The sequence below is a fragment of the Cyprinus carpio genome, chromosome A7 (genome assembly GCF_018340385.1).
Source record: "Cyprinus carpio isolate SPL01 chromosome A7, ASM1834038v1, whole genome shotgun sequence".
NCBI lineage: Eukaryota > Metazoa > Chordata > Actinopteri > Cypriniformes > Cyprinidae > Cyprinus > Cyprinus carpio.
The window spans coordinates 7,808,674-7,832,242 of record NC_056578.1 but is presented as its reverse complement, the minus strand read 5'-3'; the positions used below and the strand labels follow the sequence as shown (position 1 = coordinate 7,832,242).

The 23,569-nt window shown below is 37.4% G+C and overlaps 1 protein-coding gene across 1 annotated transcript; it reads right to left on the bottom strand.

The window, feature by feature from the left end:
• Nucleotides 1-1,699: 1,699 nt before the first annotated feature.
• On the bottom strand, nucleotides 1,700-22,915 carry LOC109093900 (major intrinsically disordered Notch2-binding receptor 1-like). Its single transcript, XM_019107557.2, has 5 exons — nucleotides 22,295-22,915; nucleotides 21,905-21,944; nucleotides 18,779-21,063; nucleotides 11,882-12,136; nucleotides 1,700-2,694 (listed from the first exon to the last, which is right to left on the bottom strand). Exons 3-5 carry the CDS (start codon nucleotides 21,023-21,025, stop codon nucleotides 2,497-2,499), a joined length of 2,700 nt encoding a protein of 899 aa, XP_018963102.2. The 5' UTR covers nucleotides 21,026-21,063; nucleotides 21,905-21,944; nucleotides 22,295-22,915; the 3' UTR covers nucleotides 1,700-2,496.
• Nucleotides 22,916-23,569: the final 654 nt, after the last annotated feature.

Genomic DNA, 23,569 nt, shown 5'->3' with positions numbered 1-23,569 from the left:
GGCTGTTTAAACGAGCCATTTTAGTGGGGTGTGGCTGACTCTTAACTTTTATAAAGAATATCTCTTTGGATTTGAGACTTTAGTCTTTGCAACTTTACAGATCTTCTTTATGCACCGAGAGCTTGTAACACTTGAAATTGCATCATATGACCCCTTTAAATTTTGTGGAACCTATAAAAGACAGACCATTGATTTTGGTTGGGTACAAACAATGCACTGTTATTTGATTAGCAGTGGTAATAAAGTGCTGCAGGGATGATTTTTGTAGGTAAACCCAGAAGTTTGAATCACCCTGGTTCCCTCAACAAAAAATCCAGTAGGATATTTCCACTGGGTTAATGTAGAAATAATCTCTGTAACCAACAAAAGTGTATGATTCTTACACTTTTTGTTCATCAAGATAACCTCACAAAGGAACACAACTTCTGTGAATTTTAGAGTCTAAATACAATCAGCAGAAGTAAAAAGGTAATTGCAGGCTAAAAATGAACTGCAATGTTTGCATGACTTTAGCATCACAACAACTAAGCTTCTGAATACTTTTCAAAAGCGCGAGTTTAAACACAAGGCTATAAAAGCAGTCTAGTGAGATGAGTTTTTCTGTTCGGAGTAATGACGTTCAATGTCCCTGACAAACTCAAGACAGGTAAAAACTACAAAAAAAAAGATCTTGTGTTCACCACAGACCTTATTTCAGGTATTTAACCAAAAACCCTTTGACTTCAGGACAGTGGAACCAGAACTGCTAAAAAAAAAAAAAAAAAAAAAAAACTTAAAAACACTTGTTTCTGGGTTTTGGGACTCATTCCAGCAGCACTCTATTCCTTATGACATTCACATATTATGATATTAGAAAAACCTTCTAATATAAGTTGGCTTGCACAATGTTTTTTCTGTCTTTGTTCAGACATTGTTCCAAAACCTAGTGAGCTGATTACATAGACAGCATTTAAGGCATCACAGGCTGTTCCAAAGGGCAACGTGCTAGTGTCAAACTCTACTGAAATCAAGTTTCCTGTGTGCCTCACATGAGGAGCGCTATCTGTATGACGCACACAGTCACTGTCTATTTAGAGGACACCAAATCAGTCACTAAGGGCTCATTTCAGTTAGGATGCTGCCTCAGAAGATAGCTGCCTGTGTAGGCATCAGAAAAGAAATGCAGCTCATTAGTTTTAGAACAGTGCCTGAGTTCAATATTGTTTCTGACTAACAGGTGGTTTTCACTCAACGGCCCTACAGCTTGACTTCTCAGAAGAATCACTCCTACAACGTGTGTAAAGACCGTCAAAAGTGAACATCATTAAGGTAAGTTCACAGTTTTTGTTGTCTGGTCCAATTTTAGATCAGTCTGATGAATAGGTGCAAGAAAAACATTCGACTTTCAGGGAAAAACTGAGCTAGTTGAAAGTGATTTGGCAATTCAAGTATACAGTGTTATGATTAGTTATGATAGAACAAGGCAAAGTATACTGTATATTATCACAATCAAAGAGAAAGCAGCTATGTACTATGATATAACTGAAATGCTGTATTGGCATTAATACAGACTCAGTCCAAAGGAAATCAAGTCACACGTCACTTTTCAAACAAACTGAATAAACATCATTAAAAGATTCATTTTACTGTCCTCACATTCTACTATCAAAGCCCCTCAACATTAGGGAATAATTCACCTAAAAATTATAATTCTGTCATTTTTATTTTTTATTTTGCTCACACACACGTTTTTCCAAATCTGTGTGACTGATGATGAATTATAAGTGACTTTACACTAGTTTTCCACAAAATTACATTTAAATATGGGTCAGTTGCGTATTTGGGTTTATTAGTGCTTATTCTTTAAAAATATTTCACTTAGAATATAGCACACAAGTCAAATGGACTACTTTTATGTTTTTTTTTTTTTTTGTCATTATAAGCACAAAAAAGAGGGTGAATAAACAATGACAGACTTTTCTTTTTCGCCTGAACTATTCCTTACTGAATGCACATGAACTATATTTGCGCTATCTGAATATATATTCCTTATAAAAAGGCATTGCATGAGCACAAACCCTCCAGTGATTTCCAAAGATACATCCAACACGTCTTTAAAACATTCTGTCAGCGTATTCATCAAAAAATAACTCTTGTTAGAATTCTTGTAATCATAGTAAAGTAAAAAATAGAATGCACTTGAACATAAAGCTTTCCCTTTAGTTTGCAATACCAGAAAAAGAAACTTAAAACATATCGGTACATTATATTCTGGACTATAAAACAAAGGTGCATCTCCGAGCCTTTAAGTAAGGCTGTCTACTACATAACAAATCATTTATTCAAGTTATAAATATTGACTAACGAAAATAAAAAAGACACATCAAATTGCAATCCTTAACTCCTTGTTGTGATATATTTCGATAGACATTCCAGGAAAGTCTAAGGCCGGCAGCTGAAATCAGACCTAATTACAGACCTCCTCAAATGAAGTCCCATGTTTGTCCCATAGAAACCTCAAGACTTCATGGTGCAAATGGGCACTACGATGACTAGTATCACAGTGCAGGCGGCCGCAGCGATCAACGCGCCGATTTTACACGCCTTGGCTCTGCGAAACTCCGCCTCCTTGCGCTTGAGCAGCGAATCGTAGCCCGGTGTGTAGATATCCTCCATCCAGTACTCCAGATTGTTGGGGTTGAGTGACTCCTGGACCTGCAGGGGAACAGAAAAAGGTGAGAGGTCCTGCGAAGAAAAGTGTCTGTGCAGAGCGGACAGTGACTGTTCTGTAAAATGAAGGCTGTGGAAGATGAATGGAGCTCTCGTCCTGTCGGCTGGCTAACTGCAGACAGATTACTGAAGCAACACATTCCACCAAGATGGAATTTTTCATCAAATTGCCATTTTAATTCAATACAAGGTGAGCCAGTGAGGGGTAAATGAGAAAGAGGAAAAGCGTGATATGGCACTCGGTTCAGGATGAGAGAGATTTCTAGTAGTTCTAGTAAGTTGTTGCTATCAGGGTTATACAGCATTCAGAGTTAAAGTGAGATATTAATTAAACAGGATGCAGAATTCAAAATTTGAATATAAGTACATATAGCTGTAAAATAAAATATAAAGTTTCAAGCAGTGAGACACAGACAGTTGGTATTATAGAATGATAGAAACAATATGAATATGATTAAACAATATGAGAGACAAAATGCCATAACGAACGAAAGAACAATAAATAGAACAAATGATAGACAGACAGACAAACAGACCAAATGAATAGATGTTCAAAAGATAGAATGAGAGATAGAACAAATGACAGAAAGAACAAATGTACAATAGATAGAATGAATGGCAGAATGGATGATGGATGAATGAGGGAACGGACAAATGAATGATAGATAGAGTATTGCTCTATAGAACAACAGAATGATAGATCAAATGACTGAAAACATAAACAGAGGATAGATCAAACAAACAACAGATAGTATGAACGACTGAACGATACAATGAACAAACAAACAATCGAAAAACAGATAGAGCGAACGGATGATAAATAGAACAAACAAAAGAATGATAGATAGAACAGCAGTTATATAGATAGACAGATACAGACATAATGAACAATAGATAGATAGATAGATAGATAGATAGATAGATAGATAGATAGATAGACACAGCATGTTTTCAGCAGTAGTTAGCAGCACTACCTCTCAAATAATAATTTATCTGTGCAAAATTGACCATCCAAAATTTAAAACACTAAATAAATACTAAATAAATGCATACACAAATGTGTAATATTAATGTTGTTTATTCATTTGCTATTAAACAAACAAACAAACAATTGAGAGACCACCTTGAACAGCTGTGACAATGCTGCCATTTTCCATGCCTCTAATGACCGTCCCCCAGACACTTTTGCAGCCAAAGTCTGGTAAATTTTGCCATTTGTCACATGTGGATTGGTTCTGAATATCAAATGGCATTAATGCCATCACCAATGGCACTTTCCTCCACTACACTGAGCATGTATAACTGCATGCACACTGAAGGTATTAACCATCTCTATCTCCAATAAGCTCAGAGTAATCTTATATCAATACCAGCAAGAAAGATAATCCGATTTTCTTGTGGAAAAAAAACTCCATAATTCCATGATGGAAAACAGCAATCACTAGTTGTAGTTGTAGAGGTGACAAAGTTTGACTATGTATGTACAATTGCAACCTGATCATTTACTTAAAAGCATTTCAGTTACTCTGTTCACCCAAAAATGAAAATTTGCTGACATTTTACTCTCCCTCAGGCCATCCAAGATGTAGATGAGTTTGTTTCTTCATCAGAACAGATTTGGAAAAATGTCTTGTGAAGTGAAAAGCTGCTTGTTTATGAGAGACAAATCCATCAAGATGTTTTAACTTAACACCATTGCTTCCAGGTAAAATAGGAGTCGTCTATCCATAATATTCAGAATCAGAATCAGAATGAGCTTTATTGCCAGGTATGTTTACATATATGAGGAATTTTTTTTCGTGACAGAAGCTTCAGAAGTGACAGAACTGACAGAAGTGACAGAACAAAAACACAGATAATAAAAGAATAAGAAATAGAACGGAAGTAAGTAAGTAGAAGTAAGTAAGGAATAACAATATACAAATTGACAATTGTATGTTCAGGTATATTACAATAGACAGTTTTGTATGTACAGGTATATTATGTGCAAATTTGAAGTGTAGACTAAGTATGTGTGTTAGATAAATAAGTGTATATGTGTATAAATAGTGTTGTATGTTCCACAGTTTTTGTCAAGTGTTCATGAGATGGATTTCCTGAGGCAAGAAACTGTTCCTGTGTCTGGCTGTTCTCCTGCTCAGAGCTCTGTAGCTTCGACCAGATGGCAACAGTTCAAAGAGGAAGTGTGCTGGATGTGAGGGGTCCAGAGTGATTTTGCCAGCCCTTTTGCTCACTCTGGATGAGTACAGTTCTTGAATAGAAGGGAGGGTTGTACCGATGATTCGCTCAGCAGTCCAGACTACCCTCTGTAGTCCGGACTTTTGGGGAAAGTCGTGGCCTAGTTTTTAGAGAGTTTGACTCCTTACCCTAAGGTTGTGGGTTCGAGTATTGGGTTGGCAATACCACGACTGAGGTGCCCTTGAGCAAGGCACCGAACCCCCAACTGCTCCCCGGGCACCGCAGCATAAATGGCTGCCCACTGCTCCGGGTGTGTGTGTGTTCACTGCTGTGTGTGTGCACTTTGGATGGGTTAAATGCAGAGCACGAATTCTGAGTATCGGTCACCATACTTGGCTGTATGTCACGTCACTTTCACTTCTGAGGTCAGATTTGGTAGCTGAGCTGAACCAGACAGTTACTGAAGTGCAGAGGACGGATTAGAACGGTTTCAGCAGCTCCTGTGGCAGGTTGAACTTCCTCAGCTGGCGAAGGAAGTACAACCTCTGCTGGGCCTTTTTCAAAATGGAGTCAATGTGAATGTCCCACTTTAGGGAGCAAAACAAAAACAAACCTAAAAATGACCAAAATAAAAAAAAAAAAATAAAACAAAACAACCCAACATCAATACCACCACCCTCAATACCACGACCAAGACTGTACAGCACCTCTCTCCACCCTCAATACCACGACTTTGGTGCCCTTGAGCAAGGCACCGAACCCCCAACTGCTCCCCCGGGCGCCGCAGCATAAATGGCTGCCCACTGCTCTGGGTGTGTGTTCACAGTGTGTGTGTGTGTTCACTGCTGTGTGTGTGCACTTTGGATGGGTTAAAAGCAGAACACGAATTCCAAGTATGGGTTACCATACTTGGCTGTATGTCACGTCACTTAACTTTCACTTTTACTTTTTTTTTTAGGTCCTGAGAGATTGTGGCGCCCAGGAACCTGAATGACTCTACTGCAGTCACAGTGCTGAGAGCAGGGGGGTTTCTCCTGAAGTCCACGATCATCTCCATAGTTTTGAGCATGTTTTGAGCATGTTGAGCTCCAGGTTGTTGAGACTGCACCAGACAGCCAACTCTTTAACGTCTTGTCTGTAAGCAGACTTGTCACTGTCCTGGATGAGACCATGACTGTGGTGTCGTCTGCAAACTTCAGGACCTTGACAGAGGGGTCTTTAGATGTGCAGTCATTGGTGTAGAGGGAGAAGAGCAGTCGGAAGAGAACGCAGCCCTGAGGAGGTACAGTGCTGATCGTACAAGTGCTGGATGTGTATTTTCCAAGCCTCACTAGCTGCTGCCTGTCTGTCAGGAAGTTGTTGATCCACTGACAGATGGAGGTGGGCACGGAGAGCTGAGTTAGTTTGGGCAGGGGGAGGTTTGGAATGACAGTGTTAAAGGCCGAGCTGAAGTCCACGAACAGGATCCTCACATAAGTCCCTGGTCTGTCTAGATGTTGCAGAACATAATGCAGTCCAATGTTGACTGTAAAGTCCACAGACCTGTTTGCTCTGTAGGCAAACTGAAGAGGATCCAGTAATGGTCCAGTAATGTCCTTCAGGTGGGCCAGCACCAGTTTTTCAAATGACTTCATGACCACAGATGTTAGAACCACAAGCCTGTAGTCATTTAGTCCTGTAATTTTGGATTTCTTTAGGATGGGGATGATGGTGGAGCGTTTGAAGCATGAAGGGACTTTGCACAGCTCCAGTGATCTGTTGAAGATCTCTGTGAAGATGGGGGCCAGCTGGTCAGCACAGGATTTCAGACAGACTGGTGTAACCCAATCTGGGCCTAGTGCTTTTTTCCTTTTCTGCTTACGGAAGACCTGGCGCACCTCATCTTCGCTGACCTGAATTGCAGGTGTGGGGGAGGGGGGGTTGCAGGAGGTGTGAATGGTTGTGTGGAGAGGTGTTCAGGGCGGGTGTGGGGTGTTTTTTCAAACCTGCAGTAAAACACCTTCAGATCGTCTGCCAGTTGTTGCTTCTCCACAGTACTGGGGGATTGTGTCTTGTAATTGGAGATCTCCTTCAGACTTTTCCACACTGATGCTGAGTCGCTGGAAGTGAACTGAGTCCTTATTTTTTCAGAATAATTCCTTTTTGCCACTCTGATCTCCTTTTCCAGTGTGTATTTGGCCTGTTTAAACAAGACATTGTCCCGCTTCCTGTAAGCATCTTCTTTGGCCTGACGGAGCTGTCTGAGTTTTGCAGTGAACCATGGTTTGTCGTTGTTGTAAGTTAGATGAGTCCTGGTAGGAATGCATATATCTTCACAGAAACTGATATATGATGTTACAGTCTCTGTGAGCTTGTCCACATCGGTGGCAGCAGCTTCAAAAACACTCCACTCAGTGAGGTCAATACAAACTTGTAAATCCTGCTCTGCTTCATTAGTCCATCTTTTTACAGTCCTTAATACAGGTTTAGCTGATTTCAGTTTCTGCCTGTAGGTCGGTATAAGAGTGATCAGAGAGTCCTAAAGCTGCCCGTGGAACAGAGTGATATGCATCCTTTATTGTGGTCTAACAGTGATCCAATATATTACTGTCTCTGGTGGGACATGTAACATGCTGTCTGTATTTAGGCAGTTCACAGGAGAGATTTGCTTTATTAAAGTCCCCAAGAATGATTAAAACAGAGTCTGGTTGTTGTTGTTCTGTCTCTATGAACTGATCAGCGAGTTTCTGTAAAGCTGAGCTCACGTGTGCTTACGGAGGAATGTAAACACTCAAGAGAATGAACGAGTGAAACTTCTGCGGCGAATAGAACGGCTTGCAGTTAATGAAGAGCGTTTCTAGATCTGAACAACACATATTCTTTAACACCGTTACATCAGTACACCACCTTTCGTTGATGTAAAAGCATGTCCCGCCACCGCGCGATTTCCCCATTGATTCTGTGTCGCGGTCCGCTCTGAACAGCTGAAAGCCCTGGCAGATGGAGCGCACTGTCCAGAATGGCATCGTTTAGCCAAGTTTCTGTGAAACATAGAGCAGCAGAGTGTGAGAAATCCTTATTTCCCCATAAAAACAGTAATATATACTCCGCTTTGTTGGGTAGAGAGCGGAGGTTCACCAGATGGATGCTAGGCAACGGCGTTCGAAATCCACGCTTTCTGAGATTCACAAGCACGCCGGCTCTCTTGTGCCGGCTCTCTTGACCCCCATCTGCGCATCCTGAAGTGCGTGATTAGCGCTGCTGCTCCGCCAACCACTATGTCCAGCAAAACATCAGAATAGTTGAAAACCGGTTATATATCGGGTGATGTGTGGTGCAAAATGTCCAGCGAATCGTCTCTGGTGAAACTGATTGCAGGAATATAACTAAAGACAGAACAAACTAACAAAAACACAAAAACAACTGCAGAGCACGCCACGGAGGCCGCCATCACCATCGGTGCCATCGGAGCTTTCATATTGCTTTCTTTAATGAAAAAGTCATTTGAATCAGGAGAGGAATATGCACAGATCAAGTACTGTCTACAAGCCAAAACAGTCCAAAACATTTTTTAACAAATATGTTGGTGAATTTTGATGTGAGACGACAACAGGAGATGGAGTAAGTGTTATTATGGACTCATATTTTGGCTCATAAAAAAAAAAAAAAAAAAAAAAAAAAAAAAAAAAAAAAAAAAAAAAAAAAAAACCTTATGTGCACAATTAGCAAAAGCTTAAGTCAAACAAAACCACATTACAAAGATCATAATTTAAGCTATCATTTAATGTTAATGACTAATTAAATTATCATTGTCTATTTTCTTACAACACAATCCGTGATGTAGAGACTAATTGCATCATAACAGAGTTGACCAGGGGGAAAAAAATATATATTTTGCCAAAAATGCATATTTAGAAATGAATCCTCAACAGTACCGAACTCTCCTGTGAGAAACCTGAGATTAATTATCTTAAATCTCCCTCTGTGTAATTGCTATGACAACAGAACTTTTACTAAATCATCTAATGGGCCATTCGCACAGGACATGTTCTTATGTTCAGTCAGCACTGTTTTTTAATTGACTTGTACTTGTGAACACACACTTGTCAGTCTTTTCTGGCATCTCTGGCTTCCCACACAGCTCAAAAGTAACAGAACACAAAGAAGAGTTGTGGCAATGACTACTTGACACACAAATTTTAAAAAGTTAAATAAATGAATAAAAAAATAAATAAATAAATACCTGTACTATTACTGTTAATAATTTATGTTCATATATTTTTTATATTTCAAACACAATAATAATAATATTAATTTTGAAGATGTTTATCTATTTAAATTTCCATGTATGTAATACATTTATAAATAAACAGATACCTGTACTATTAATGTTATTTATTAACTTATATTTTATTTTAATATTAATATAACAAAATATATTAAACACATAAATAATAATATTATTAAAGGTTTTTAATTATTTATTTAATTATTTAAGCCTTAAAAAGACATTAGATATCATATAAAATAATAATTGTATATATATATATATATATATATATATATATATATATATATATATATATATATATATATATATATATATATATATATATATATATATAATATATCCAAAAATTAAAAGGACATTAGTTTTATGAATAGATGTAGATTCATATGCATATTATATTTAGATTTTTTTTTAATGATATAAAAAATAATTAGAATAATTCATACATGTTTTTAATGTCTGCAACAATATCTAAAGTGGCATGCATCTGCAAAAAATAAAATAAATAATAATAATAATAAAGTTGAATAATTTTATGCAAATCATTTTAATTACCTCATGGTATAGTTTTCATACAATTGCGTCCTTGCTGCAGAAATCCAGAAAACTTTTGGCTTTGTTAGCCTCATCTTGTTCTTCAAGGTTTGAAAGCCCTGTGCTGGGTCACTAAGAATCACTGGTACGTGGCATTGCTCAAGTTGCATTCTGTCTTTTTTGACATTTTCTGTCTTTTTTCTGCTCCTCTCATGCTATGGTTGAGTAAGCAGGCCTTCAGAAAACCTACAAGCCCTTGCAAATGGGCAAAATAAGAAATGCTCCCCCTGCTTCTAGCCAAATTTCCATGCACTGGAGTGAATAGGTAACACGGATTTAATGCAAAGATGTAGGGCACACTTTAAAATTCGGCTGCAGAGGTTGCACAAGCCATCAAAGTAGTAAGCAATCTCTTTTTCTGATCCATCTTTTTTACTTTGTTCGGCACAAAAACAGCTAGTTTTAAAGCCATCACTTGCTTTTGTCCATTCGAAACCAATATCCCTCTGGAGAGAGTCAATAAAATACAGCATAGATGATGTTATTGTGAGAGAAGCTTGCTGAGTGCTGTCTCCTATACTAAAGCCTTTTTTCTGTGTGCCGTCATCTATCAATAGCACACGATAATGTCTGGAGATAGTGAAGACAGATAAACATCATCTGAAACAGAAAACTGTAAGCCTTCATCTAAAACAAGAGCACAACAGACGGATTTCAAGTCTGCATGATTACAAATGGATCCTTTTTACTTCAAAACATTCTCTTGGTCTTCGTAATATTTTATCAAAATGAAAAATAAAAAACCCTCTTATTTTTTTCAACCATTTTTTTCTTGTTCATTTTAGTTGGTAACACCAACTTTTCAATATTATGGAAAGTCTGATTCATTTTTGTGGGTATATTTTTGTTCACGTTCTTTTACATATCATCATGGCATGCATGCTTCTCATACTCTCCTAAAAAAGTCACATTGTTTGTTTTCCTTGAATAAGTTTTATTATTGATGATGCTTATTGTAATTTGTTGTGTTTCAATTTGTTACAGCAATGAATCAGCTCGTAACAACTTCAACTAATTTGCATTTACATTAGGCATTACCAAAATCCATTTACATCATGCACCTAAAAAAGTTTCATAAACTACATTTTTGTAAAAAGTAAGCGTTTCTCTGTTAAAGGAGTCAATGAGCTGTCAACTCTAGAACCTCTCAGACTGATTCAGTCCAACTCAATGTTCAGACTTAATTAATCGATTGTTTAGTGGCATATTACAAAATCTCTCTAAAATATTCTAGTAAAACCATATGTACACCAAAATTGCTTTAAATTATGTTTTTTCTATGTATATATAATGTTTTGCCAATGAATCAGCACATAAAAACACATACAATTTGCATTTTCATAATTTCATCCCCATGATTCACCTAAAAGTTTATTTATTTATGTATTTATTTGGTAAAAAGTCACAAACAAATTATCTAATTTCCATATTAATCCATTCTTGTTTAAATTACCTTAATAAAACAGATGTTTTAAGTCTGCACACAACAGAGAAAAAAAGAGGTGAATTTTAATCCTCTCTCACTCCTCATGAGAAATTTAGGTCAATGAAACATTTTCCAACATTCCTTTATAATCTACACATAAAAAAATGCCTGACAAATCTGTACTAATTAAAACTTAAAAATTGCATGCTTTTCAAAATGTCTAAATGCTTCTCAGTTAAATAAGTCAGTGAGTCATTGACTCAAGAACCTCTCGGCCTGATCCAATCCAAAATCATTCAAACTGAATCAACCAATTCAAAATGCAATCATATTCCATCCATTTATTCTATTTATTCTCACTAAACATGCAGTCTCACTCAGAAATACATCCGGTTCCAGAAGCAGAAGGCATTGAATTGAAGCCAAGGACCTGCGGTAATTGCACTGAGTCAATGACTGTCAACAATGAGTGATTTTAATAAGGATCATTAATATTTCACAGCACACAAGGTCACCTACTGCACTGACGACCTTAAGCCACACCGTCAGCATGTGGCAGAGAAGCACTGATTGCATGAAAATCAATGCCGTCATTCCCATGAGTCTCAGCTTTTGAAGCTAATCCCCCACACAGCAAAGCCTCGAAGAACAGTGAAAATCGACAAGATTGGCAAGTTTGCAATCACAGCGAGGTGGCCTCTCACCTGCAGGTCCAAGGCGCTGAGCTTGTTCTTGTCTCCTGAGTTGCGTTTGTACTCTTCAATGGTCCAGGAGGGCTGGGAGCGCTTGGCATCGGCGAGGCCAGTCAGCCGCAGGTCCGTGTAGAGAGGGCTGCCCTTCACGTGAGACTTGACGGCGGGAGGGAAGTGGTGTGGGCTGAACACCTGCTCCACCAGGTAGGGGTCCTTGGGCGGCTTTGAGGAGCGGTGGGCCTGGTGGGCATCATACTGACGATCTGTCTGTTGGGGAGAAATGGGAGGAAAGGTCACGGAGGAGGAAGCATCGTATCTCTTCTGCTGATCTGAGGAGAACGTTAGATGCATCTTAAGACTTTCATCTTAAGGTTTTCAAATGATCCACTGTGATGCAAATGTAGCAAAACAGCAGGTGAATCTGTACGAATAAAAACTACATGCAAAATATCTCACAATAAAATTCCATCCAAAGGAATAGTTCACCCAAAAATCAAAATGTGTTGTTGTTTGTCAATTTGTTCTAAACCTGTATGAATTTCTTTCTTCTGCTAAACATAAAAGAAGATATTTTAAACAAATGGTTTATAATCCCCAATTAACTTAAGTATTAAGTATTTTTTCAATACTATGGAAGTGGGGACCATCAACTGTTTAGTAAAAGATATTCTTTAAAATATATTCTTTGTGTTCAACAGAAGACAGAATCTCATCAAGGTATAAATAAAAACAATCCTAAACTAAAAATCAAAAATCCCATTTAAACATAACAAACACATAAAGAGGTAGGATTTTTTTATGTTTGTGAAAGAATTCTCTTATGCACATAAAAAAAAAATAATAATAAAAAAAAAAAGTACATTTTTAATATTATTGCAATTTAAAATAACTGTTTTTCTATCTGAATATATTCCAAAGGGTAATTTATTCCTGTGATGCAAAGCTGAATCAGTGTCACTTGTTCCTTCAGAAGTCATTCTAATATGCAGATTTGCCACTCAAGAAACATTTATTATTATTATTTTTATTATTATTAATGTTGAAAACCCTAACATCATTAGGGCAACTTTTACACCACAGGCAAACACCTCCTTTCATTTAGCAATTCAGAGTTATTTGACTTGTAGGACAAAAATGAACAGCTGAACACCAGGGTCCGATGCAAACACACCGCATCAGCTATAAGTCTCAGCAAAAAGCATGCTGGCGCTGCATGAGTCTAACTAGCAATATATATATACGTGCAAGCAGGAATGACTGCAGTCTTGTTTGTGGAGCATGAAATGTGTGTTTGTCTCAGTCCTTACACTATTAGAAAGAATAATATCTGAGTCAGGAGCTTATTTCTGTCCGGAGGGACACCGGAGTACTGCAGCTTGTACAACCTGAAAGATTTGATTATCATGAACTGGGCCATTCTACAAAACAAGCATCATTAGTGAGGAAAAAATAACTTTAATAATGAGCAGCTGATGCAGCTTGTGTACTATGTTTCTTTTTATTTATTTTTTTCTAAACGTAATATACAAACATTTAGTAACTTTATGTTTTCTTCATTTATTATAATTGTTTTCTATTTTTAATAAGGATATTGTATTTAGCTTGTTTCCATTTGCTATATTAATAAACAGGCACAGTATAAAACAGAAATACCCTGTTACCATCAGATTTCCCTTTCTAAAGTAACTATCCCATAATTTAAACAAAAAAAGACATTATAATATGATAATATAACATGGTCATCCTTTCAAGAAATCATTGTCAACCTGTACCATGAGCTTATGATTAAAAAGTGGATATTTGCTGAACTATCAGTATTAAATTATGAAGCTAAAATTAATATATTTAAAAAAATTGTTTCACAAATGCAATGCTTATTTGCATTCATAACGTTTATATTTTTGCATACATACATCTTATTAACCAAATTTAACAATTCACAAACTCATAATATACAATTTGCAAAATTTACAATTACAAAATAAAACTCTTATGTCAAACGCTAAGCACAATTTATGGTTGCACATTTCTGATTGGCAAGTTGTGTAGCTTTGACTATTTTGAGACGTTCTTTTCAAGAACTGGTTTACAAAATCATATTTTTTTTTACTTATGTACTGAGTCAATCTGATGGGTTTTTTATTTTATTTCGCATTTTGTACTGTAGTTTCACAACCTTCAGCAAAAAACATTATGTGTTCACCATACAGTATATGCATCTATATAATTTATATCAGTGGTTTTTGCATCAGGTCCCAAACGTCACATTGGACATGCCCAAAAATGCCCGTAGACCAACACTAATATATAATTATATAACTACCTGCAGGTGATTTTGTGCCAAAATCCCACAGGGTTTGCCTGGAAAAGATAAGGAAAACTTTTTCTCTTCCATTTTAAAACTATCAGGACAGACTGTGACCTATTTTCTGGCTGCTACCCACCAGTTAGGAACTATATTATCTCATTCTTTTCAATATAATTGCAGTATTCATTTTCGTCTCTCTGCCTCTGTTTATTTTGTAAAAAATAAATAAATAAATAAAAATAAAAACACCCACGTTCGTCTTGTTCTCTCTCTCCTGGCTAAAATTTAAGGTAAGGTGTTGCTCTGTCTGGCCTGAGCTAAGGTGAAAATTAAAAAAAGCCACAGGAGTGAGAGCTGAAGAGTGTAATGTTGATCCACCTCCTGTTTTCCAGCAGGGAAAGACTAATCAAACAACCACAGATGCAAATGAGGAATGGCCAACTGAGAGAAGGAAAAATGTTGTCTTTCTGATATTTATTTGAGGTACATGTTATTACTCGCCAAGAAAACAGCAGCAGTGATATAATATGTGCTGCAGGTCCGACTCAATGTCATACAGACGACAGTGACTCACTGAAGACTCAAATTTCATCATCTAACCACAAGGATTCTGTATTCATTTCTTCATACTGTAACATAACCAACACATTACAAGTTATAAAACAATGGATTGTGGCATTGCAGTAAATTAAACTCTTTATTGCTGCTGTAAATGCATTAAGTGTAATCTCACTGAGACACAATCGTTGTTGCTAAGAAAGAATCATTATCACAAGTGGTCAAACAAAAGCACATTCAACTGACTAAAACGGAAACTAAAATGAAAACTTAAAATATAAAAATGAAAGTTATAAAATCTACATACTATAATGGGATATAAACATTACTCAAATAAATTAACTGAAGTTGAAGTACTATATTTAAAATAAATTTAAAGCTTAAAAAACAAAGAAATAAATCCCCAAAAAGCAGTAAACATAAAAGCACACAAAATTGCTACAACTAATATTAAAATGAAAACTAAAACTATGAAAATCAAAAGATAATTCAAAATATTAATAAATAATATAATAGTATGTAAATAATAAGAATAAATAAGTTGATGATAAATATTTAAAAACAAAGTACTAAACAACAAAAGCACATTAAATTACTAAAACTAAACTAAGCTCAAATGAATATTTTAACAAAAAATAACAAATAAAATCTAATTCAAAAAATTAATAAATAATACAAATAATAATAAAAAAAATATAATAAATATTAAAATATACAGAAAAATAGATTAAAGCTAAATAGAAATATTCAAAAACAAAGTTCTAACATAAGAAAAGCACAAACTTAAATTAGTAACTAAAGTTACCAAAACTTTCACTAAAATTAGAAATGAAAACTAAAATTAATAAAAAATTAACAAATAATAGTATACAAATAATATTAATACACTGTGCAGAACACCTTAGGCAACCGATTATCAAAACACTGGCAATCAACCATAACAACGTGTTGTTGCGGTAAGATTTGCACAGGAAACAACCACACATTTGCAAATATATAGTCCTTAAATTTGTCATCTAAATCCGTCAGCCTATCCAGGGCACTTTTCTTTGATTATAGCATACTGTGTCCGACACAATATGAAGTTGAATGGGCACACAGTCTTAATTAAAACCTCATTGAAGATAGCCTTGAAATCAAGCGACTAAAAGCCTTGCTTGTTTATACTCTGCCAACCAAATATTTAAAGTGTGCTTTTAGCTTGACCATTACTGACATGAGCTTATCGCTTGGCTAGCTGGCACCCTTTGGTTTGGGCATGCAGAAAAAAGGTTTGCATTGCCCTTTATCAAGGGCACTTTGCGAGAAGGAAGGGATGTTGTGCTAAGAGCCTGTCTGGAAATGACAGTTCTCTCGTATCTTCCGGCTTCACTCGCTGCGCTCGCTCTCATAAACAAGTCGTGCTAAAAGGCTGGCGTAACAACTTCATGTGAATTAGAGGCAGGGTGAAACAGAAAGAAAGAAAATCAAAGAGAGCGACAGGATGCAGTGAGGCTCACATTAACCCAGAAAAACATTTACCAAAACATTCACAGCTGAATAGATATTTGGCAGATGAGCTGTTTGCTTCGAACCCCATTGACAGCGCTGATTTAAATCCATGAAAGCAATACTTTTAAACGAAAGATGAATAAAAAAAGCTTCTACAGCACAAGTGTCAAGAAATAGAATTGCAGTTCCCCTCTGTTATTGGTCAGACAGACAGATAGCTCCGCCACATAACTCAAGCCATTGGTTAGTGGGTCTATGTTACTGTCAGCTGTTCGGGAAGCTCAAACTAACAGATCAATGTTTGATAGTGGCACAAAACACAATATGCTTAGTTTTCAGGAAAATTAACGTAAATAGCTTATACAGTATATGGTCAACTCTGCATATTAAACTCAAACCACACATCTCATCTTTAAATTAGGGTGACCTCAAAAGGCACAGAACAATCAAAATCACAAGTCTGTTGTGTGTTCTCATTAATGTGAATGAGGTTTGATTAGCCACCAGTTCCCTGTGCGACCATTCACTAAAATTAACTACAGCTTGGATCTTCCCAGAGCGCAGAGACTTTTGGCACTCGCGAGTTCCCCAAAAAGATCAGAAGGGACGATACAAGAACTGGCAGGCGTCTAACCTGGGCAATAAGCCAAGAAGACAAGAGGCAAAGGAGGAAAACTGAGACAGCATGAAAATATTCCCAAGACTAGAGAAGGGAAAGTGTTGCAAACATTAGGAGAGGAGAGGAGAGGAGAGGAGAGGAGAGGAGAGGAGAGAAGAGGAGAGGAGAGGAGAGGAGAGGAGAGAGAAGAGAGAGGAGGAGAGGAGAGGAGAGGAGAGGAGAGGAGAGAGAAGAGAAGAGAAGAGAAGAGAAGAGAAGAGAAGAGAAGAGAAGAGAACAGAAGAGAAGAGAAGAGAAGAGAAGAGAAGAGAAGAGAAGAGAGAAATGGACTAGAATAGAAAGCATCATAAAAGAAAATAAAGACATAAGAATAAAAATAACACAGAATACACCAGAAAAGAAAAAGAACAATGAGAATAGAATTGAAAGCAAAAGAAGAAACAGAACAACAGAACAAACTCCAAAATAGATTAAATAAAATAAAAAGAACAGAATAGAACAGAATAGAATAGAATAGAATAGAATAGAATAGAATAGAATAGAATAGAATAGAATGAACACAACAAAAGTAGAATGTCACAGAACAGGACAAAATAATTGGCAAAGAACAGAACAGAACTGTACAAAACAACAAATAAACAAAACAAAAACAAACCATAACATAAAACAAATAGCACAAATCAGAAACAACCAATAAAAAAGAACAAGATAGAACCATAACAGAACAGAATAAATGGCACAAAACAGAACCATAACATGATGTAACATAACATACAGTAGCCCAAAGCAGAACAAATAAAACAGAACAAGGTAGAACCTTAACATCACATAACATATAAATTAGCACACAACAGAGGAAATAAGACTAACATATAACATACCATGATATAATGGTTTATATAGCCTTTTCAATGCTGCAGAGCACTGAAGATTTAGTCCATAGATGTGTCAACATACTAACTCGAGAGATGGTAAATACTTTACAGGACCAATTTGCCATGAAATCCCCGTTCCTCTAGGGGGGTTGAATTCAAATTATTTGTCTTATTCTCTGTTGTGCCCTGCACTCAGTCTGTGCCCACAGTTAGATGTAGGGTAGAATAGGTAAATTGTGTGTTAATTGCACCACAAGAGACCATGGCTGTACTATTAGAGATATGATATTAAAGCTAGCTTGCTTCCAAAACGAAATGCCTGCATGTATTCTAGAAAGTGATGGAGGGTAATTGTGCATAACCACCTAGGGGTGTCAACCAATGCAAAACCATGCAAGGGTGTAGGAGAAACCTTCTCAGCCTGGCGCATGAACATCAAGGTGACATAACATTCTTATCGTAGTCTCAACTGATTTGCTTAAAACCAGGTAAGTGGGTGCTAGACATAATTATGTTTACCCCTTACCGATAGTGTGTTTGTTTATTCGATCGACTGTTCTGGATTTTTGTCTTTGCGCGGCAACCAAGATCTTAAAACTTAATGATATTGCCAAAAAAAGTTACGCCCAAGTAATCAATGAATGGAATATAATGGTAGATTTGATCAAATGTGTCCCACAGCAGCTCACATGACAGACTAAACCCTACAGGCTGCAATAGTGGGCACTAAACCTTGATTTTACCATTACAACAAGGTACAGATTGATCTACGTCTCACTAACCTTACAGGTATGCATTTCAAGTCAAGTCATTTTAAGGCACTGTCCACAATCCATGCTTTTTCGAAGAAACTTCTTCCGAATATCAATTTGTTTTCAAAAAGTAATGTCGTAATGTAATGTAGTATCAGTTTGGTTTTGCCAATCAGTCATTAAAGAAAGAGTTGCACCAATCGAGTGATTCAGTCAATAAGATAGCAATGCAATGCAGAACCTTGGGGTACAACGCTCACAACAGCAAATTCAACATGCAGTAAGTTCAGTATATTTGTTTGTTACCTCTCTGGGTTTCCTATGTCTCTCCTTGCCTTCACTATGCCGGTCTCTTTCTTTCCCTTCCTCCCCTGTGTGACTGGAGTAAGAAACAGTCCTCCAGTCTCGAGGTGAGTTGGTGATGCTGGCCACTTTGGACTCAGTGGCGCTGTTCTCTTCAGTTAGCGACCTGGACGACCTGCGTGTGAGCATGCTCTTCTTTAAAGCTTTAACCCTCAGGCTATCACTCCCATCAGCCTCTGAGCAGCACCATTCTGGACTTTTTTCCACCTTCATGTTGTGTCCAATGGTGTGACACTGGAAAACGTGAGGCAAGAGGTTCGCGTCAGTCTTAATCTGTTCCATGTGACCATTATCACTTGACTTCCCATTAGCCTCCGGTTCTTGAATCTTTTCATCCAGTCTAGTAAGCTTCGAGAGGACTTGAGAGATCTCCCCTCGCACCCCTGAAAGAGACTCAAGCTTCTTCTCAATCTCACCAATCCTAAGTACCAGTTTGCAGACGCTGTCTTTGAGCTCATCATCTGAGTTCTCCAGTGACTGGAAGAGGCGGTCGAGCTTGATGCTAGTTTTGCCCAGCTTGACAGTGTTGCGTTCAGGTGAGCTGTCCCCGTCTGATTTCGTCACCTGAGACAGTGAGCCGTTACTGTTGTAGCACGATGACTGCACAACTCCAAGAGAGCCACACACACTCATGTCATCCAGAAAGCGAAAGATGTCACTGATATCGTCGCTGACAATCTCAGAGTCTTCTTCTGAGTGTTTGAAGGGCGGCCTCTCTCCATATTTGTTGTGACCAGCGTAATCTTTCACTTTCCTAGTTTCGGATTGTTCTGTCTGGGTCCCAACGCTCATGCCATTGTCCGCATTGTTCGACTGAAACGATGGACAGTTGACACTCTTGTCCTTGTACCTTTTCCCAACCTCTCTTTTCTCAACAGTGGGTCCACAAGCCACAGATGTCAACTCTTTTGTTTTGGTTCCATTGAACTTCTTGGGAAAACCTGAGGGAGAGGCAGTGGGCTTGTCCTTTGCACACTGAAAGTGCTGGTCATTTTCCATGACGCTGACGTTATGACGGTGATTGTCCTTTGCCACTTTGCCGTTCAAAAACGACCTCTCAAAGTCAGGACCTTCTTCGGTATTGAGACTCAAGCTCTTGACAGGCCAGGCTGGCTGTTTTCCATGCTTGCTAGAAGTCCTCCTGCTGCTCACGCACTCTGAGACCGTTGTAGGTCCAAAGTATGTGGATGCTTGCAAGTCGTCCAGGCTCTCATGCTTCACCCGTGCTTTGTTCTGAATGGGTGAGCTGACGGGTTCAAAGTAAGGGTTGCTGTACGGCAGCTCGAAACTGTGATTGAAGAAAGTAGGAGGCTTGTTCAGCTCCCTCCTGTGATGGTACTTGCCCCCAGCTTTGGGATTCGCTCTGCACTCCGTAGTGATCACATGGGGTGAAAAGGCAACAAGGTTGTGGAAATCCTCTTTGAAGATATTCCGCTTTTGCACGCACGAGTGCACGGTGAAAGGCTCTCTGCTAGACACGAAAACATCCTTGATCCCTGGGTTGGCATGGAGAGATTCCTGGTCAGTTGTTGACTCGCTGTCAATGTCCATGGGGAAGTATGTGCTCTGCATCTCGCACGGAGGAGGACTGACACTGTGGTACTGTGGCAGATGCTGTAGTTTATCAAGTGATGCTGCCCTACATTTCAGATCGTTGGTGACTCCCAAGCGGAAGTTGGGTTCTGAGGTTGGTATAAACTGCTGGCAGTTATTGCAGTCAGATTTTGGGCAGGGTGACTTCCGAGAGACATGATGACCCCTGGTGTCCAAGAGGTTGTACCCCCTGTCATTATCATTGAATTTATACACATCCGTGTCAGATCGACAGGACTCAAAAGACTGGTTCTTGTGAAACTTGGGTCTCGGACCCATCGGCAGCTTGTCTTTGGCCATACCTCCATTCATCTGAATGAGATTAAACATGGTGACAATGTCTGCCGCCACCATGAGCTTCTTGGACTGTTGGTCCTCCACCGAGCACCTCATCTTGTCTTTGAATAAGGTTGCGGGGAAAGCTGGATCCAAGCATGCTGTGTAGAACAGCAGACTCCTCAGCTTAGCCAAATGAACTAAGTCAAACCGGGCACACAGGGACTTACAAAGGTCTTGGTACGAAACAGTACTGTACTTAGTATCCAATTCCTCCAAAATCCTCACAAGGAAGAGGGAATACTCTGGCATGGCATCCATTGCTCTTTTGATTCTTGATTTTGTGAGGAAAGGACAGCCTGTAGGGGACAGATGAATGATTAGTGACAGAAGAAATGTGAGCCATCTGCCAAACTACCATAAAAATCATATCAAGATGCAGGACTGTAACCATCATAGACATACTCAGAATATTAATTGATCAATATGTCATTTTTAATTACTTTTACAATGGGCTCCAAAAGTCTGAGAATATAGAATTATCTAAATATAAATCTAATCTAATCTAAAAATAAATCAATTTTTTTATTTTTATTATTATTTTTTTTATTTTATTTTTTTTATGAAAATTAAGACAAAGAAATGTTATGGCATAAAATTAATATGAAATACTTAAGATTTTGCACCATTTCTACATTTGTCACATTAATTATGTGACTTACTTAAGCAAAAGATCAGACTTTTATGCTTTAGTTAAAGCACAAGATGCAAATCAAATCATGCTGGATAACATCATGTTCAGTCTATGCCAGCTCAAGTTACTGTCGTTAAAACAATTCTGAAAAATTCTGAAATAATGCACATGCAATGTTTACTTACTGAAAATTATAGTGCTTGTGATTAAAAAACATTATATGGATAAAAGCTCAGATAGCTGATCTGGGAGAATTTCATGAAAAAAATTTTTTAGTTCATATTGAGAGCTACAGATTTTGGTATCATTAACAAATATGAGTACGGTTTCAAATATTGTTGAGATCTCTTCTGAAACTCTAAAGAAGACACATGAAATGACAAAAAATTGTCAAAAAATAAAAATAAAACATTTTAACATGTTAAAGCAAAAGTCTCCATTTGACCTCATTGCTGTGGAGGAGAAACAACTGAAATATGAAAGAAATCACATGTAATATTTCTTACCTATGGATTTGGACTGCACTGTGCATTTGGTCCCTCCGATCTTGAATATAAAAGAAAGGAAACAGATAATTATTTGCAATGAAAATTTTATAAGAAAGCTGAACTACTGAATTAAATGCACTATGAATGCATAAAGAAACAGTTGTTCTACACAAGCAACTATGCAGTTTCAGTTGCATAATAGGACTGTAAATCAATTTGCACTGCCTTAGAAAAAATCGATTGGGGTAAAAAAAAAAAAAAAAAAAAAAAAAACCGCACAAATGAGCACATTTACAATCACGAGACTATGCCTAAAAAAGGGAGATTGAAAATCACCCCATAACAATTTGAAAATACAAAGATTTAAGATCCATTATAAATCATTAACAACAGAAAAAGAACACACACCTATTTAGCGGTCCCATCTGCTGTGCTCTGGATCGACAGCGGAAAAACTGGGCAGCGATGTTTGAACTCAGAAGTGCATTATTAATCCACAGACATTTCTTTGCAGTTGCACGACACAGCATCAGCACCATAAATCCCCGCGTCCACCTGACCACTAGGAATGCTATGGAATGGCCTCTCTTCGTCTGTATCCTATCCGGATCGCAGGGGGAGTTTGGTGAGGGAGCTGCTCTCTCTCCATCTGATGGAGCTCAGAAAGCGCAACTCGTCTTTGTTTCCACCTAGAATTACGTAATTTCAATTTAAGACCATTGCGAGCGCGTGGACACAGGTTGAGGAATGGACAAACGGGAATTTAGTCATATTATGCATTTAATAGAAGGCGCTGCGTGACGCGTCAGTGGCTCAGACATGCTGGAATCGCAGATCTCAAACACTGCAATAGACTACAACGCGACTCTCTGTGCACTCTTCTACTAACACACCTCTGCATGTTCAGATGAATACATGTTTAAATGGAAAAGAAAACTAATGCAAAACGAATCTCCGGAGCCTCGTGTTGCCAAATAAAATCGGGGAGAACGGGATACTTTTCAGTTCGTTTAAACACACTATGTAGGGTAAGTTGTCACAATGGAAATTAGCCATTAAATAGCCCTAAAAATTATGACAGATAAAAGAAAGAAAAATGAAAGAAATTAAATGTGTGTGTGTATATATATATATATATATATATAAATTACATGCTTTTTTTAAAGTAATTATTTAGATAGATTTCAAACAGCAAGAACATATTTTGCCATTAAATAGCCTAAAAAAAAGCTAAAATAAAGAATAAAAAACTTAAATGTATTATACATGCATGTGTGTGTATGTGTAAAAATAAGGCTACTTTTATATTTAAGTTTTCGATAGGCGAGAAATTTCTGATAGAAATACAAATTTTTATCTACAACAATAAAAATACAACATGCAGAGCTTTTAACATTTTAACAAAGTTATTAAGCAAACAGCACAACAATTAAATTTAATTAAACTTTATTAGATATTACTGATTTTGGGTGCTATTCTTTAGAGACTCGATAAATAAACAATTTTGGTATACAAAAACAAAACCAATATCTAATTATGTAGAAAACTGAATTAAAATTGCATCACTGGATTTGCATAACATACAGGCCTACATACAGTATAAATGACAATGCATTCGTATTCTAAATGATCCATACACCACTGACCTTGCATGGTGTACGCCATGGTATTTGATTTACTATT

Bases quoted from the DNA above. Each gene is read 5' to 3' on its own strand.
- LOC109093900 (XM_019107557.2), bottom strand. From the start codon at position 21,025: ATGGATGCCATGCCAGAGTATTCCCTCTTCCTTGTGAGGATTTTGGAG. The intron at 12,137-18,778 runs GTAACAAACAAA...TCTCCCCAACAG, and splicing joins GACATAGGAAACCCAGAGAG to ACAGATCGTCAGTATGATGC. The intron at 2,695-11,881 runs GTGAGAGGCCAC...GTTCCCCTGCAG, and splicing joins TCAGCGCCTTGGACCTGCAG to GTCCAGGAGTCACTCAACCC.